Source organism: Lepisma saccharinum, chromosome 1, assembly GCF_977018435.1.
Source record: "Lepisma saccharinum chromosome 1, izLepSacc3.1, whole genome shotgun sequence".
Lineage (NCBI taxonomy): Eukaryota > Metazoa > Arthropoda > Insecta > Zygentoma > Lepismatidae > Lepisma > Lepisma saccharinum.
This window is the reverse complement of record NC_139229.1, coordinates 161803828-161823543: the sequence shown is the minus strand read 5'-3', so window position 1 is coordinate 161823543 and position 19716 is coordinate 161803828. Positions and strand designations below refer to the sequence as shown.

At 37.6% G+C, this 19716-nt stretch overlaps 1 protein-coding gene across 1 annotated transcript; it reads left to right on the top strand.

Annotated features, from left to right (window-relative positions):
• The first annotated feature begins 283 nt into the window (after positions 1–283).
• Positions 284–19419, top strand: Rfk (Riboflavin kinase). The gene is made up of 4 exons (XM_083125249.1): positions 284–562; positions 13917–14068; positions 16526–16628; positions 17536–19419. Exons 1-4 carry the CDS (start codon positions 475–477, stop codon positions 17688–17690), a joined length of 498 nt encoding a protein of 165 aa, XP_082981375.1. The 5' UTR covers positions 284–474; the 3' UTR covers positions 17691–19419.
• The last annotated feature ends 297 nt before the right edge of the window (positions 19420–19716 follow it).

Sequence of the window (19716 nt, the reverse complement as noted above, 5' to 3'; positions counted from 1 at the left end):
AGTTCTAGGAACTTACAATGCAGAAAACGTCGAGAATTTCCAGACTGCTCGGTATCCTGAAAAGTCGGGATCGGGACGGGAATTTTTTTCCCTATATTCCGGTCCCGACTTTTCGGGATCCCGCACACCACACCCCTAGATTATACTCATCATAAAACAACACTGTGATAAGCTTGCCCCTAGCAGACTGTTGATCGCAGGTAATTATTCTACCTGGAACTTATGATCAGTGATTGCTACCTCGCAACATCCAAGTAACAAGTGCATCCAGGTTTGCTCGAACGTTTAGCGTGACTGAAGGCATCGAGTGAGAATGCCGCGTGTGAGTGAACGTGAATAGCGTCTGCAAACTGATTAACGTTTGCTGTGACGTTGCTGTTTGTAGGGTTTTCAAGGTTGTAATTTGCAATAAATTTGCACTAAAAGAATAACTGAAGGCTCACGTCAGATTCCAAAGGAATATCAGACAAAGACATGCTTCGAAAAGGACTTCCTTATTTTACCGTCGGGCAAGTAGTAAAAGGATTTGGACGTGGTTCGAAGCAACTCGGCATACCAACAGGTACTTTGAAACTCAAGTAATAACTTTTAAATTAATGATGTTACAAAATATATTTATTTGATGGTAAAGGTTCCGAGTGTTTTATGATTTCTCCCAGCACAAAGACTAATTATTGTAGAATTTTGGAAATCATTGTCACACGAAATTTGAACCTTGCTTAAAGTAATGAGCACTGTTTGGACTCCAAAAGAAGTTATTTATGTTGAAAATAACAACTTGAAAATTACCTTACGCACTTCTCATGGATAAGATATTCTCCGTCGACAAGCGACAGTAAATATCGTAGAAGCATGGGAATGAATGTAGGAGTAAATCGGAACCTTAGTACAGTGTGATTCTTTATGTAGTTTACAACTTCAATAATTTATAATTATTTATTGGAACCACATACAGACTTGGTTTATATGTCATTATGCAGAAAAACACTTCAAGTTTTTTATTAGAAATCTGTTATGGTTTAATGTGTGCACCGTTGGTCATCCTGGACACATCCCAACGAAAGTTAATTTCCTGCCAAACATTAACCAGCATTTCAGAGGTAACATTAGCGATGGCTGTTGTGATGCGATCTTGAAGATTATGAGGTAGGGGAGGGGTGTACACCCTATCTTTCACAAACCCCCACAAAAAAAAGTCGAGTGGAGTGTAATCTGGAGACCGTGGCGGCCAGGCAATTGGTCCACCACGACCTATTCACTTGTCTGGGAAACGATGATCTAGGAATTCCCTTACTTCTGTCAGGTAGTGCGGCGGGGCCATTTGTACACTGTTGGTCTGCTGGGCGGGTCCTTGCCGTATTCTGTGCGAAACTTTCGCTGTATACTCGTTCCTGACTTGGTTTCTTCGAACCAGAACACGCACTTAGCTCTTTCCGTAACAGTGAAAGTCGCCATTTTCAACGATAGACCGGTGGCGCTGCATGTGATCAACCCCGCAACTACACACTACGTGAGTCAAAACTTAGTGTTTTGCTGCATAATGACATATAAACCAAGTCTGTATGTGGTTCCAATAAATAATTATAATTTATTGAAGTTGTAAACTACATAAAGAATCACCTGTATAATGCATTTAGGGACTTTATCTTGATGCTAAGGGAACCAAGCCTAACCTGCCTAACCTAACCACGAAAGCATATATTGAACAAAATCTTAAGTAATCGATACAACTCCGCAGTATGGCAGTATGTGTTAACAGACATACATCGAAATCGAACCATGTAAAAATTGCATTCGTAGCATGATGAAATCGCAATAAAACAAGGGAGCTTGGGCCTATTTGATTACTATAGAATATAGTATACTGCATTTAAATAACGATTCTTGATTGTAGTTAGCACTTGCCGATGATCTGGTAGTTTATGGACTTATGCAGGATATTTTCCAGGGAGGGGCAAGCAAGGTAACTTTTCCAGAAGTGGCAAAGGTGCCAAATTTTGGTAACACTTTACTATACCGGAGACGGATTTCTTCAAATTTGCAGGAGAAAGTACTTACGCAAATCATTTTCTGTAGCGTTGTTGATGTTCGAGAATGTAGTTTTGATCCATTTTAATGCGAATGCATGTGGTTTTCTACGAAAATCTATTTCCGATGTGCTATTGCTGCTGCCGCCATTTGCTTTCTGCATGAGAGCACATTACGCTCTCGTATTGTCCGTATATGCTAAATTGAACGAAATGAGTGCTAATGGAACCTAACCTAACAGGCCTAACCTAACCTCGTCCCCGTGATGGTTTGTGGGGCTAACGTCAATGGTTTTTGGGGCTACCCGTGGATGGTTTGTGGGAAATAACGAACAACAGTAATTACTCATTAATGTAAGAAATAGACATTATTTTCGTTAGAAATTCATTATTTCACCTAAAGAAATGTTCCACAATGCAGAATAGTACGTTAGCAATGTAAAAAATTGCGAAATAAATCATTGATAGGTGTCTTCGGTATAGTAAAGTAGTACCAAAGGCATGTTTGGAAACACTGGCGAGACCGTGTGACTTTTGACGCTCATGCCATCTGCAGGTACATAATGGAAACAACGGCATAATGTCAGAAAATGCAAGTTTCTTACATAAAAAGTGATTATTTCTCGTTCTGCAGCATTCTATGGTGAAGTTTTCAGTTTCCGCAAAAGAAAATACCTCGAAGAACTTCGACAATGCTACAGAAACTGATTTCAGTAAGTAGTTTCTCCTGTAAATTTGAAGAAATCCGTTTGGGCGATATCGCATATTTACTATGCCTTTTTCTTAAGAGATTTTTTTTTCTTTTTTTTTTAACTATGCTTACCTAACCCAGCCTAACCTAACCTTGCCGGAAATAGTCCGTGGGGCTATCGTGAATATTTTTTGGGGCTAACGTGAATATTTTTTGGGGCTATCGTGAATATTTTTTGGGGCTATCGTGAATGGTTTTTGGAGCTATCCATCAATGGGTTTTGGGGCTATTGTGAATGGTTTGTGGGGCTATCATGAATGGTGTTTTGGGGCTATCAGTCAATGGTTTGTGATGACATAATGAACACGAAAGTAGCTATTTTTCGGTGAAGAAGGTTGAAACACTGCATACCCACTCCAAATCGACAAAACACAAGCACGACGCATGCACGCCATATTGTCTGTAACCCAAGTGGAACAAGGAATACAAACAATGACTCGTAATATGAAAAGTTGACAGTATTTTATGGAATAAGTCATAACTTCAACTTAAAGAATCTTCCGCAATGCAGAATAGGTAAGTATCAATGCTAAAAATAACGAAATACAAGAGTGAGAGGTGTTCGGGCAATATCGCATATTTACCATCCTTTTTAAGTAGACATTCATTTTCCAGGGGTGGGGGGCATAACCTCCCCTTCCGGATGCCCATGTGATAGTTTCTTCCCAGCTATGGCTCAACTTCCGATTATTTTATACTTTGTTAATTAGATTAGACATATTATTTTTGTTGTTGATATTCTTATATTTAAAGTTGGTTCGGAAACTGTTCAAGTACTGATTGCACACACCCATTTTTTGCTTTGTTCCATTTCTATTTCTCTTGATAACCAGGCGATGGCTCCTCCCAACTGCCAGGTGTTTGGATACATATCTGATATGTTTTTGAAGAGTGAAATGCTCTGCCTTTTATCACCAATTATAAAAGGCTCGAGAATATCTTTCAAAGTTTGATTAAATCACTTTTTGCTAATGATTGGCTGTAATTGGACCTACCCTTTAAATTTGGATCCAAGGGGATGGAGCCAGTGTTGCCACAATCTGAAGGCACACTTTCCCTTTCCAATTGGCAAAATTTCCCCTTTTGGACCAATTTTTTCCCTTCACCCAATAGAATAATAATGATGATAATAAGTAGCAGTAGTAGTAATTATTATTATTATTACTGAATTTGGTAGTGGTGGTATTAGCAATAGTTGTAGTATTTCCGTTGGTCTGGTGGTATTAGCAATAGTTGTAGTATTTCCGTTGGTCTGTTCATATGAATAAAAAATGCGAAACAAATGTTCCACATACGTCAGCTTCATCGCTTCCTGTTCAGATGTCCCAAGTTTGAATCCTGGTCAGGAATCCATTAAATCATTAATCCTCATCGTTACTGTTATCCAAAGATGCAAAAAGGCATACAATTAACTTAATAGAAATATAAATAGATATAGGCTTACATTCAAAGGATCAGAAATAAGAAGGAACAGCACATAAATAAAATAATGTGGATATGACACGAGAACTATAACAACTGTAATAATGTAGGCCTACATTCAGATTTCTTAAAATTTCTCTTAAATTGTGGTTATCGGTCCGAATTTGTCTGCAAAAGGGAAATTTCCCTTCATGTTTCAACACTGGTGAATGCAATCCCCTCTTACGGCGAAGAGGGACAATTACGCATCAGGCATGCATTTATTCCAATATTGTCGAAATGAGCAATGGTACTAAAAAGATCTCCGCCAGAAATGAAGAGTATGAATTTCTCCCCATGTGGCAAGTGGAAGCGGTTTCCTAAGTTGATTATTAAGCCTTATACGATTTTTGAAAAATATGATGAATTAGTATTTACCGAATCCCATGTATTCCTTATGGGACATCAACTTCAAGTTCAAGTTAACGGCTTATGAAATTTTGACTTTTCCTACTACTATGACATAGTTCGTGTCCTTTTTCCGTCCATGTACTTTTCTACGTCATCGGATGTTTGATATTCCTGAGAGAATGAATAAAATAATGGTTCCATAAGCCTACTGCATTTCTCCTTGCCTCCTATGTCCATCCTGGCAGTGTTGCCAAACCTGATGTGCATAATAGAGCTAAATTTCACCATTAATATAGCTAAAGAGGAATTTCAAGGAGCTAGATTAACGAAGGCTTCATAAAGTGCCTACTAAGGTAATTTTAGTTGTCAGAGGGGTGGAGGTGCTGCTATTACCGTTAGCTTTAAAGTGATGGCAATTTATTCTTAGTTTTCACCGCCTAGATTTGGCGGCATCACCCATCTCAATAATCCAATGATGTTAATATAAAATCGAAAATAAAGGGTTCCCGGATAACAAAATTGTCATCTTCATCTTAGCCACAGCACTATATATAAAAATATATGGGGAGGAAAGAATAGGTGGGTAACGCAGCCTATAGCTATACGAATATCACGTAACGTGCAAAATGTACACTCATGGTAAAAGTTGGTATTTATGGGCCGGAGCCAGTGGTGGCATCATAGTGGGGTAGAGGGCAGGTGCCACAGTTCACAGTCAAACGAGTGCACGAAAGAGCCAGATCTGGCTCCAAAAGAGCGAAGTTGGCAACAGTGATCAGCAGCTGCCCCAGCGAGAAAGACCTAGGGGAAATTGTCCCTCCTCGCCTTAAGGGAATAGTTTTTTTTTGTTTTCTTTCCTTATTCACAGTACTATGTACTCTTCATCTAATCAGTTTATAACATGGAAGTCATCTTAGTTCCTGTTTACAATACTATGTACAGTTTACATAAAACTGGATGTGTAGATTAGAAATGATTTTCTGTGATGTGAGGTACCCAATTGAAAGTCACTCCTCCCAACTATAACTTCTGGATCTGCCACTACATGCTTCATTAGCTTAGTGATTACTCACTGCATTTTTTGTGTAGAATGATTTTCGCCCTTCCTTATGTACCTTTGTACATATTTGTTTGTTAGCAGCGATATGGTACATTCATAAGTACATCGCATTTGAGTGATGGAAGCATCACTTTTAGGTCATCATCTTCTTTTGGTAACGGTGCGATCTCACACAAAAAAATTTCTTTAATTTTACAGGAGAAAGTACTTACGGAATTGAGTTTCTATAGATTGTTGAAAGGCCGTGGATGTATTTTTTTTTTCATCGTGCAATATATTTGGTCTAGGAATTAATTCGTGCGCCTGGACAAGAGATGGCGTAATGAGCGTATCGTCCCACAGTTCCGTGTAGCCACACATGCGTTGAAAACTCCTGTCAGTGCGCATCATTCGTAGTATAGGGCAGTTGATTGACGTGTCAACAACAGCATTTTGTAGTCAACTGAACATGGTGCAGTTCGTGCCAGATAAAGTGTTTTTGTGGGGTGTTCTGCTTCATTACTTTAACATGCAGAAAAGTGCTACCGAAAGTCATCATATTTTGGTGGAAGTGTATGGTGACCATGCGCTAGCTGAGCGAATGTGTCAGAAGTGGTTTGCACGGTTTAGAAGTGGTGATTTCAGCCTGGAAGACCAAGAGCGACCTGGACAGCCAAAAAAATTTGAAGACGAAGAATTGAGAGCATTGCTCGATCAGCATTCGTGTCAAACCCAGGAAGAACTTGCAGAAGCATTAGGCGTTGATCAAACAACAGTTTCCAAACGCCTCAAAGCAATGGGAATGATTCAAAAGATGTCACATTGGGTTCCACATGAATTGAAAGACAGACACGTTGAAAGACGAAAAACCATTTGCGAATTGCTGCTTCAAAGACAGAAAAGAAAGGGGTTTTTGCATCGCATTGTTACTGGCGATGAGAAGTGGATCCATTACGAGAACCCAAAATGAAAAAAGGCCTGGATGAAGCCAGGTGAACCAGGTCCATCACAACCGAAACGAGATATTCACTGTGCATATGGTGGGATATGAAAGGTGTGGTGTACTATGAGCTGCTGCAACCGGGTGAAACTATTAATGGAGAACGTTATCGATGACAATTAATGCGTTTGAAGCAAGCTCTGGCCAGGAAACGACCAGAATGGGAGAACAGACATGATAAACTTATTTTACAACATGATAACGCTCGCCCACGTGTCGCAAAACCGGTCAAAACCTATTTAGAAAATGTCGGATGGGAAGTTTTACCCCACCCGCCGTATTCACCAGACGTTGCTCCTTCGGACTACTACTTGTTCGATTGCATGAATAACGATTTGATTGGACAGTGGTTCACTTCTTCAGAAGATATCGAAAAGTGCGTCTCTGACTGGATCGCTTCAAAGGATGAGGACTTCTTTCGCCACGGAATCCGTAACTTGCCTGACAGATGGGCGAAAGTGGTGGCTCGCCATGGACAATATTTTTCTTAAGGTATTTATGTATTTTGTGTTTGAACTACAGCTTCAATGTGTGCGTAACAACCGCACGAATTAATTCCTAGACCAAATATTTGACCGCAAATTAATGTATATTTCAAGAAAAGTATCTTTCCGATGCTCTACGGTAACCAGATGTCGCGTACGTTTCATGACGTAACCTCCTTGATGTGTTTCCAACCCGGCGGTTGTTTTGCAAGTTTTTTTTTTATTTTTTGTTATTTATTGTGTTTACCAGTGGCGTGGCGTGGATTTTTAAAAGTGTTACCGGTTATCAGTAGGACATTTAAGGGAGACTTGGGCGCCTCCCCACCTCATGCCCCCCCCCCCCAATGTCTTCCAAGTAGTTCATATAATATTAATCTGATACGTATGCAATTCAATACTAGATTTTGGTAAAGTTATTAATGTTGACATAAGGACTAAAGTGAAATCGCAAACATTGGTTGTTGACACAATAATACGAAATTTGATACTTACAGAAACATCGAAGGCTACTTATAGAGCAGATCAATCAGACTTTGAAAATAGTTATATGATGCTGGGATCCCGGGTTCAAAACCTGGCATGGGCGTTTGTGATGTCTATTCATCAATTTAATCATATCATCACTCATTCCCATCTTCGCAAATTAGCCAAAAGTGGCACAAGCGAAGCAAAATCAATCAAATCAAATCAAAAACTTCTATGATGCTGTCATAAAGAGAAGTTTTTCATTTGAATTTGAATTTTTGGGTGCGTCATGGTCATGGTCCACGTTATCCACATCTAAATTAGACACGTTTTTTTTTTTTCACCTGAAAATAGAGTACATGGCTAACAAAAGAGTTTCGACAACTGCACACATCCGCATAACCACGGATAGTTGTTATACCACGAAACATTGAAATGTCGGTCAAATCCAGCAGACGACTTGGTTTTTAAATCGTTCAAAATAGGCTTTGGCCTCCCTTTCGCCACAATTTCGATTTTTTCTGCAAAATAACAAACCGGAAGATTGCTTCAAAATATCTTCTATCGCACGATTACACACACTGTCCAGATAGGATGAACCCGCCACCTCGGAACTCGGAGCAAGCTTCATTAATTAATTGACAATGCTCGAAAACAACATAAAGACGAAAGACACCAGTCACAAAACTCCCACTGCACAGTCCCTCCCACAAACCGTTGTTTACTTTTGTAACACGTGAAGCACCCTCTCAGCATCGGCCCTTCCCCAATATTTCCTTCCGAACCTGCAAGAAGTCCAGTTCTACTAATGTTGCCATCTTAGATCTTTTGAAACCAGATTTGCCCAAATCGCGAAACTTTTCGTTTCAAATAAGATTGTAGAGTAGATGTAGTATTCATCTGTTTCCTAACTACTCCCACTCCCATGTTTCGCTAAATCCACTGAAATCTCATTTCTGACACCACTACTATTTTGTATATTTTATGTCCTTTGCTACCTTTAAGGCTTTCGCTTTATAGGATAATCGTGACGAATAGGATGCATGGTGAATTATTCAAATAAAATTATTATTTCTTTGTGTATGTAATTATTAATTTTTATAATTATGTAAGTAAAATAATAACAACGAACATTGAAATAACCATTTCTTGCTGAGGATTCGAACCTGCGACACCTGACACTTCAGAGCGTGCTAAGATAACAATCGGGAAATTATGCTTATAAGTATTGTTTTCACCCAAAAACAGTTCTACTACCTCAAAAACATTGCTTCAATCCGAAATTATTGCATTCCTGTGACAACGTATGTCAATCTCAATCAGTATTATCAACAATTATCACAAATTCCTGTAACCGAAATAATATTATATGTGTGAAATATAGAATTTTAGGTTGACATTTTTAGAAGGACAGCGGACCCCTTGACCATACCTATCCCTCTTTTCTCCTCGCCCATGATGTCGAAGAAGGACAAAGAGGACTTTCATAATCGCTGATATTTAGTGTAAATACAAAATATCACTTGGTAGTTTGCTTTTGCCCCAGTGTGATTTGATTTTTTTAAATTTTGATTTGGCGATTTAAGTCCACTTCATGAACAGTAATGCAAATCGGGATAGTTTAAAGTTGGATCCGAACCACTTGTGCCTCCACCGGATATCAAACCCGGAATCCCTTGATTATAAGGCGGCGACGCTACCACTGTGCAATCTTTCCCCAGTGTGACTGGACACCTTCAGAGTAAGATAGACCCGATTAGGCGACTTAGCTCTTTTCTGTCAATTGAATATGGCAACACTGGTATGTTTCCGGTAAGGGTCACCGGCTAAACAGGCGTACCATAAACCCTCCTCCTCTTCGTTTTTTCGGTGTCAGAAAAAAATGTCAGTCTGCAATGTTTTCTTTACGACAATATTACCAGTTTATGTATGTAATAATATTTTAAGATGGGTTCTTCAATTCTTTATATTTTGGTGTTACCTGCGGTAACAGCGGCTACATGCACGCCACGCCTCTGGTGTTTACGAACAAAATTTTAAATATGCCTGGCTAACCTAACCGAATGTAACCTAACCTTGCCGGAAATGGTTCGTGGGGCTGTCCGTAAATGGTTTTTTGGGGTTCGAACCTGGGAAAAATCCGAAATTAATAACACCAAAGTAGGTATTTTCGATTAAGAAGGTTGGAAACACTGCATACCCACTGATGATTCACCACGCTACTCAAGATGTTTCCGCCATCTTGTGGTACGCAAGCGAATAAAGCAAGAACAATAATGACTGTTAATGTCATAAATTGAAGTTATTTTGTCCACAAGAGCAAAACTCACCTTCAAGAACCTTTCGCAATGCATAATGGGTAAGTACGAAAGTTAAAAATGATTAAAGAAACGAGTGAAAATTGTTTGTGCGAGATCGCACCAGTACCCATTTTTTTAATCAGTATGTTGTCTCAAAATAGAGGCAAAATTCAGGTGGGGCTAGTGTAGTCTTCGGGGCTACAACAAGCTTTGCCGGTAGTATATGCCCCTCAGAGGGAATTATCACCCTTTGGAAGTAATGTTTTCAACAGTAAACATTGTCTCCTTGAATTAAGTTGGCAATAGAAGTGGATCAAAATAAAAGAAATTCACGATTCAAAACAAGAATCTTGATGTGTTTTTGTTGTGTATCTTTTTTAACTTCATTTCTCTACAACTTTTTAAAAGAGCTGCAACATTGAAGATGAATGATGTTAATCAAACAAAACGTGATTGAAGATGTGGTGGATACATCACTGATTCCAATGATGAAATACACAGAAGGGAGGTTAGGTTTGGGACTCATAGCATTAATTATATCCCTATATGTTTTCAACACCTGATGGCATGATATCTGGTCTCGAGCATGCGTGTGAAATAGTGACATACAGGCAGTACTCTGTCTCAGATAACTGGAAAACAAGAATGACTGCTCCCTAGGGTGCATACGTAAGCTACTTGTCAAATTATATATAATTTTATACATACATATATATATATATATATGTGTGTGTGTGTGTGTGTGTGTGTGCGCGTGCGCACAGGGTGTACACAAAGTGTTTGACACATTTTTATTATTAATATATCAATCAGAAGCTAATGAAGATACAAATAAACTGGTGCCAATGATAGATTGATAAACTGAGAGAGTTTCATGTCTTGTATCCATGTGTGTTACTTTTGTCGCACGGAGAATATCGACGATAATCAATTTTTTTTCCCAAGTTCCAGTCCACAGTATCTATTGCATTGTTTATATGCTGGTGGGGTGAACGTCACGTCTGGCACTGTCGCCATAACAACGGCAGACTTGGGTTTACACAACGAATTTCCCACTTTCACTCCATATGGCTACCATTGGTAGTGGGTTGCGGGGGAGATATTTCACCACCAATATCAGCAGTTAAGAAACGAAATGTACATCAATGTAAAGATGTTATTATCACGTCAGCTATTTCAGGGAATTATGTTCCCATTTACATCTTAGAGGAATAGCACTTACCAAAATATGTTATTTTTCTAAATTTCTGGACATAACATAATGTAATTCTTTCTAAGTGGTTTTATTTATTATAGTACAGAACTGACAATGGTAAACTGACAGCAATAGGAAATAATTCTCCTCTACAAGCGTATCTTCTTGCTTTTAGGAAATTCACCCCTCTTCCGAGGTATGCATATCGCTTTGGGCATTTGGGGACTATTCAACGAAAGATTAAACATGTCATAAACCTGCCACCTTGAAATGCCTGGCGCCAGGAACCTACAGATTGCCCACCAACATTTAGTACAAGAACTGTTTCTTTTCCTCTTCATCTATTGTTTACAATAGGAATTGACATAACAAATGATTGACTTTTGTACAGTGTATTAAATAAATAAAACAGAAGTTCAATGTTGCAGCAAGAACTGATTTGTCTGAACGTAGTTCCGATGCGTTCCGGCTCACTTTTAAGCCCTGAGTATTAATAATAACAATTTTTATTATTACAGTTATGATTGTTATTATACAATGACTATTATAAACTCGTAGATATGAACCAATTTTATTCCACAATATTATTATTATTATTTTATCCTTGGGAAGATTCTTCTACTCGATTCACAAGATGAGTGAATCTAACACAACTGTTTTTCATAATTTGTTTTAAAGTTTCCTGTAGTTGGTGTACTAAAATTGAAATGCATAGTTCTAGTTTGTTACTAAATTTTGCACACAAAAGTTAGGCGAAATTTTAGTCCTAAAGTTTGTTGTGTGACCTTTCACATAAAACTCCAATTTTTGAAATTTTGTAACTGTGAAACCATTTATTCCTTCAATTAGATGGTAGAATGTGAAAACATAACCTTGTTACTGTATTTTACACTATTTCTTCAACATAGTGCAGTTTTTACTTTGGTTATTCAGCTATTTATTTTCTTCTTAACAATAACTTTTCTGTTGAAATGAAGTACATGAATTGCCATGGGTGTCCAAGGACCGGTACGACTCCCCTTCCCGATGCCCATAATTCACGCTAATATCATTTTGTTTCGAGGCCAGCATTTTTCCTGTACTACTTAATCTTCATCTATTGGAATAAAAATGAAGCAAAGAATGCCAAATGAAAGTTATCAGTATTGCTGAAATTTTTGTTTCGAGGATTTCAATTATTTTCTGTAATCTCATGAAAAATAAATTACAGTAGTTGCATGAACTTGTCCACTTGTGGGTCAATTCTGATCGACCTGAAGATGTTTTTAGCTTGGCAGACCATTATTAATTACAGCAAATTGTTTTCATTCAAATTTTTTGGCATAAATAACCTGATAAGTTGAAATAACAACGACATAATAATTACGAATAAAGGAAACTGCACTTATTGTGTTGAACCCGTTTGTCCTCCTGATAACTTTGTAACAAAGGAATACAGGCCACATTGGTTAAATGATACAAAATCTGATTCAAGTTAACATTTCTTTGATCACACAGAAAGTTATTATTAAGAAAACTGCTGTAGACATTTCTATAAAGTGCTAGTCACAAAATGTGCGACATCTGAGTAGCACTTCCTTAATATCACATTATTTTTCTTTCATGCTTCATTGCACCCTTCCTTCGATGACACTTTCTTATCTTACGTGTCTAAAACTCTGCGAGTGGTTTTTCTTATGTGCTAACTCTCCCTTCTTCATTGTTTTCGGCTCATCTTTCCAAACTCCACGAACTCAAACAGTAGCGTTTCGGCATGTGGCCCCTTAGCACCCAACCTAGCAACCGGTTATATAAACCCAACATGGCCGCACCCATGCACGGGACTAGCAGACGACCTCACCAGCGTATTCTGGCTTTATTCTCATGACTTTTGTAAGGTTTGTCAACATTATTCGTCATGTTTTGAACGGATGCTTGCCGTGAAGATTAATTTGATGTGGTGGTCTGATTCCTCGCAGAAGCTGGTAGCTTAATTTCAAGGTCTATACCAAACTGTGTATCACTTGGTTTGATCCACAGTTCTGACAACATTATGGAGACTACATATGTGTAATCTACAAGGGAAAATCAAGAAGTAAGTTACACCCGACCCATGTTCCTGTACTAAAAGAGGTAAAATAATCACACTTTGTGGCAACACTGTCTGGAATGTTTTCTCCCCACACCTGAATCGGCCGTGATGCAGCTGCCTTCGTATGTGAGTAGTCACCATGTGAATATGGCTCGTCGTCCAATTTTTGTGGAGACAAAGGCATAATTGGAGAGAAATCCATTGCCAAATTGTCAAGGTGTATGGTGAGATTGTGATGTCCCACCCCATAATCACGAAATGGTGAAAAGAGAAGAACGACGAACTGCATGTTGGTCAGCCTGCAACTGTGAACACTATCGACAATGTGGAACGTGTGAGTGCAATCATTCTTGCCAACCGCAAGAATTTGAAAATTAAAGATATTGCAAGTGAACTGAACCCTGTGACTACCATCTTTTCGATCATCTCAAAGAAGACCTATGGGTTCAGCATTTCACATCAGATGAGGAAGTGGAGAAAGCAGTGTCAAAGTGGTTGAAAGAAATTGGACTAAATTTTTACACTGGTCACACTATATGAAAAGTGCTTGGAATACCTTGGTGATTGTCGAAAAAAAGTTAAATGTTCATACGTTTTGTCCAATATTTTTTCTTTTTTAATGTTTTGTTTTATACAGGGGGGATGTAACTTACTTTTTGATTTGCCCTTTTATTAGTGTGTGTGTGACTGTGAAAGAGATAGATATATAGATTGTTTTAGTGTGGGGAGCAAGTGCAGAAGTATGTGTTGCATCTAATTTTTTTGCCTCAGCAAATTTTCCAGAAAGCGTGGTGGACAATCTGCCAAAGGAAATAGACACAGGAGTGTACTATGGCTGGGCAAATGTAGATGGTGGACCAGTGTATAAAATGGTCATGAGCATTGGTTGGAATCCATATTACAAGAACAAGAAGAAATCCATGGTAAGTTACTTGGGTTTGATGCATTCTTGTTTTGTAAGAGTGCATTGACTCTATACTGCTTTCATTTCCAAACTGCACTTCAAAGTCATGGCATCGTCTCCCCACGGGGTTGCCTGTTCCCCTCCAAACACAACCAACTCACGCCTTCTGCCTGTTCATTGGGTGCTGCACGGGGAATGCATAGGAGTGGGAGTGAGGAAGAGGGACGTGCGGAGCTGGGTGATGTCCTTGAACCGCACATTCGAACTGGAAAAAATATAGTTGGAACAATTGTTCGAGGGTCACTATTTATATTTTGTGCCTAACAATGAAAAAAACAGGAATTTGGCATTGAAGACTGCTTTATTGTTTTTCGAAGTATTCTCCTTTATGGTCAATACACTTTTGCATTCGTTCGAACCATTTGTCAAAGCAGTTTTTCCAATCTTCGTGAGACACCTCCATAATATGGTTTTTGAACGCATCAACGCTGTCTTCCGCCAGCGAAAATCGTTGTCCACGCAATTTATTCTTGACATTCGGGAACAAGAAGAAGTCATTGGGTGCCAAATCAGGTCTGTACGGTGGATGACCCATCAATTCGATTTTTTGACTGTTCATAAAGTCGGTTGTTAGACGAGATGTGTGACAGCTGGCATTGTCTTGATGAAGAATGATCCGACGGCGTTTGTTTGTTTTCCGTATTTGACCGAAGACCTCTGGCAAACAAATTGTTGTGTACCATTCAGAGTTGACCGTTCTACGTTCATCTAAAGGCACAGTTGCCACATGACCAGTTTTCCCAAAAAAAACAGGCATCCATTTGTTTCGATGTGCTTCGAGTGCAAACAACTTTTGTTGGATTGGGTTCATTTTGAAACACCCATACAGTCGACTGCTGTTTACGTTCCGGCACATATGCATATATCCATGATTTGTCACCTGTTACAATCTTATATATGTCTTTTGAAGCACCACGATTGTATTTATTGAGCATTTGTTTGCACCAATTGACACGAGCGTCTTTTTGAGTTTTTGTCAAATTGTGTGGGATCCAACGAGAACATACCTTTCTCACAACTAAATGATCACATGATGATCTTGCAGTATTAGGTTTTGCACAGCATCAATGTTTTCTTGAACAACAACTGATTTTGGACGACCTTCGCGAATCTCCTCGATGAGCGAATGGCGGCCACGATTAAATTCGTTATACCAGCGTTTCACAGTGGCAAAGGATGGGGCTTCATCGCCAAATGTGGAAGTAAGTTGATCGATGCACTCTTGTCTTGATAATCCACGTCGAAAATCGTAAAAAATCATCGCACGAAAATGTTCACGAGTTAATTCCATTTTATTGTTGGTGCGCAATCTCCAAGGCAACATAAACAACACAAATCAAGCTATTGACAAAACATTTGAAGTACGTTATGGTCAATAATGACTGACGATTCCATGCAAACGTCAAATCGCGCCTAACTTCAATCAGTGTTGCCAAGGCTCAAAATATAGATAGTGGCCCTCGTATGTACTTGCCTTGAATTGAATTTGCTGGTTTCATGGGAGTTAGTAAGTTAGTTTCATTGATAGTGTGATCTAAAATGTTTCTGATATTAATTTTGTAGAGAAGAGAAGAAGTGAATGATGTAATATATTTATAGAACATCTCTTTTGCTTTTATTAAAGGAATACCACTAACAAGTGGAGTCCTCTTTGACTCTATATGATGGAAAATTTAGTAAACTCCAGACGGATGAAACATACTTACAGTGGCACACTACTAGTTTTTTTTTTTTTCATTTGAAAGTTTTTTTGCTGTTTGTGTAACAATTGTTTAACTTTTTTTAGAGACCACAATAACTTAACCTGCATATAGAGTGATATACAGGGTGATTCATAATTTCCTCCGCGGTTTTGATCATTGTCACATGCAGCTAAAAGGTGCATATTAGTACATAAAGAATCTCTCCAAGTTTGCACTCGTAATAAGCCCCATCACGTAATTAGATTTAGCTCTAGGTGGCAGTTTAGTGCAGTTCACACAAACATGGTGAACACAAAGTGTTCTACATCTTAGAATTCACTAAATGTGAATCGGTTGTGATGGTACAACAGTGATTTCAAATGAAATATCAAACAGAAGCACCTACAGACATGATAATTCAGGTGTGGTACAAGTTCAAGGTCATTGGATGCCTGTGTGATGCAGAACGATATGTTGGATCATGTGTGGAAGGAACTTCATTTCAGAATTGATGTCTGCTGCACTATCAGGGGTGCACATATCAAGCACCTGTAAGGTACATACCATACTTGCGGAGATTCTTTATTTCCTGATATGCACCTTTTTGCTGTGTTTGTTATAGTTTTAGTACTACAAACATTCGGAACCACAGAGGGAATTATGAATCACCCTGCATGTCTTTCTATTTTTTTCAGTGGCACTACATCTGAGAGAGTGCTCTTTTTCTCTTGCAGGAAACTCATATAATGCATTCGTTTCCAGGCGATTTCTATGGATCATGCCTACGTATTTGTATATTGGGTTACTTGAGACCGGAAAGGAATTTTAGTAGCATAGGTATGTAACCTAAAAATGCACTTACTTCTTGAGTACATTTGTACTTTTGCTTACTCACACATCTTCTTTGCTCATTCTTTTTAATACATATATAATCTATGCTTCATTTCTGTAAATATGCACAATTTTAATGAACACAAACAGTCCAATATTTCTGTGCATATGCTTAATGCAAATTTCTGCCATTTTGTTATTTTTTATGAATATAAAGGTATAATTCATGTATACTGGTTTTTGACTAAATATGCAGTTTCTTTTTCAAAAGCAGAACCTATTGCAGTCACCTTGTAACATACATTAATTAAGGATGCAATTATAACATTTAAGTGCTTCATAGAATATTTGCTGATTTAAGTTGAAAACTGTTGTTTAGCAAAACTTTAGAAAATTTCGAAGAAGGATTTCAGTAAAAATACGTAATCATAACAGAAATTGTTCAACAACCAGATAGGATTTCTAGACTGGGAATTTTCCATTGGTGTTGCATTAGCAGATACACAACTGCATTTCACAAGGACCCATAGTGTTGTTTTTATCATGGGAGCATGTTTACAATGTGGAACTTCTAAAGATTTGGACTATGTGTTGTGATCTCTTATCACTAGAGCCTCCCTGATTGCATAGTGGTAACACCTTGCAATCAAGGGGTCCCGAATCCTGGTGGAGAGACATTGCACAGTGGTTTGGATCCCACTTAAAACTGTAGGTCGAGTCCCAATTAGCATATATGAGCATAAAGTGGACTTTGAAAAGAAAAACTCACTCACATAACTTATTAACCAATTCTGAATCTTTGTTTTGGTCATATATATGACTAGCAAGAAATGTTAGAAATAAATATTATGTTACATATAAATTATCCATGTTTTTAGCTTTAACCTTAACACAAATTCCATATTTTTTACAGATGAATTAATCACTCAGATAAACAAAGATATAAATGATGCAGATGAAACTTTGGATGGAGAAGAATTTCTGAAGTTCAAAAGTCATGATTTCTTTTCTGGGTCTGGACAGATTGGAGTACCTGAATGTGTAGTGAATGGCATTAGCAAGCCGTGACGATCAGCATTTTAGTTCTCTGACAATTTATTTAGCCAAGTAGCAGTGCTAGTAAATAGTGTATGTAATATGGTTCAATTTTAATATTTATGTGATACTGAGCACTATAGAAACCATAACAGGGTTGAGTATTTTTATATGCATTTTTGTGTGTATTTTATTTTGTAGAAATTGCTCATATTTATATTTTTGTAAATACCAATGGTTAACTTTTAAAATATTCCTTGACTCCTGCCTTGTAACACCACTCTGCTTGTGCAGGATGTTGATATTAATTAAGAATAATTTAAAAATAATGTACTTCATGAAAGACCTGTTTTTTAGTTGTAATTTGTGAATATCATTGCTGGGTATGGAATTAATTGTACAGAACAGCATATATGTGATTTTGATCCTAGAAACTTAAAACTGAGAGACGATTAGTGAGCTGGAAAGAGACACTTCATATGTTCATGTTAATCATCCAAGTATATTGTCCTTTGTGGTTGTATTTTAAATGGATGGAGGTTTTTTTTATAATCCAATGCACAGTGTGTGTTTAAATGGGTCAAACTTTAATTCTCTTTTTGTTCCATTCTTTTTCCAGTGCCTTCCAATCAGCATGCATATTTATATACATTTTCATCTTATTTATGTCTTCATTTATAATTTGTTATGATAGGATCATCCCTTTCTGTTCCAGTTATTATATAATACAGCTTGTTGCCTGTAACAGATGTGCAATTTGACAGATAATCCTTATGCATTGAAATGTCCAGTTATTTAAAAAGTAGTGTATGTCTATGAAGGTGGATATTAACATAAAACACATTAATTAATTCTTCATTGAATATATTTTAATGTTTTGTTCAAAGAGAAGTAAGGAGTATGATGCTGCTGTTGTATGATATAAATTATTTTACATGCCAATTCTTAATTTGATATGCAGATTTATGTTACAGTATATTCAATAGGGATCAAATGAGATCACTTAAGTACTACCACTTTAGCATCCCAATTTGTTACGTTTGTGATGAATATTGTATTATTTAGATAATTTTGGAAACTTAAGAATTTTGTGAGTAATAGTGACACATGTGCATTTTATTACAAACCTGTTATCACTAAATCAAAGGATATAAGTCTTCCTGAAGGTTTTGTATATAATGTAGTAGATGTATTCAATCTTGTATATAAAATTTCACACCAACCCACCTGCAAAATAGAACATATTGCTGTTTTGCACTTTTTAAGCATTTTGCTTGCTTCTATTCAGATGCGAGTCATCGACATTGTAAGTAGTTTCTTGCAGATTAAAATTTCCTTTAATCAGTTCAGTTTTCTAAATCCTTCACATTGTTTTGTTTTAATGTAAGGGAAGGAAAAAATATCAAAAAAGAAAGCCAAAATTTAAATCCGTATACATGTAGAAATATTTCATCTACATGGTACTATTTGCATCAAGAATACACGATGAAGGTTGTGCGAATTACTCACAAGTTTAATATATATATAATATTAACTTACGTTTTGTAAGTATCGAGGTTACTCCTGCGACGTTTCGGGGTGCAACTGCTCCCTTCCTCAGGCTGCCACGTGTAATGGGTTTTAGATTTTTACTGTTTTTTAACCATACACCTTTTACCAATTCTATATCCTGAACCTATGGAGAGTTCGACGTGGTTATGATTTATGCATAACCTAAACGTGAGCAGCCTGAGGAAGGGAGCAGTTGCACCCCGAAACGTCACAGGAGTTACCTCGATACTCACAAAACGTAAGTTAATATTATATATATATTAAACTTGTGAGTAATTCGCACTACCTTCATCGTGTATTCTTGATGCAAATACTACCATGTAGATGAAATATATATTTGCATAAAGTTAACCTACCTGTTAGATTTTCACGCTTCGGAGGTACTTTTACATTGATAACAAACAATTATTATTATTCATATCTTTGCCATGGTAAGTGCCTAGCGATCGGAGCCCAAGAGATTTATATAGGGTAGACTACTGATGACTGCTGTAAATTACACACCAAC

What these genes read in the sequence shown, in the direction of transcription:
- Rfk (XM_083125249.1), top strand. Translation starts at nt 475, where the DNA reads ATGCTTCGAAAAGGACTTCCTTATTTTACCGTCGGGCAAGTAGTAAAA. An exon ending in GCAACTCGGCATACCAACAG is followed by an intron (nt 563 to 13,916) that starts GTACTTTGAAAC and finishes TTTTTGCCTCAG; the next exon opens with CAAATTTTCCAGAAAGCGTG. An exon ending in AGAACAAGAAGAAATCCATG is followed by an intron (nt 14,069 to 16,525) that starts GTAAGTTACTTG and finishes TTTCTCTTGCAG; the next exon opens with GAAACTCATATAATGCATTC.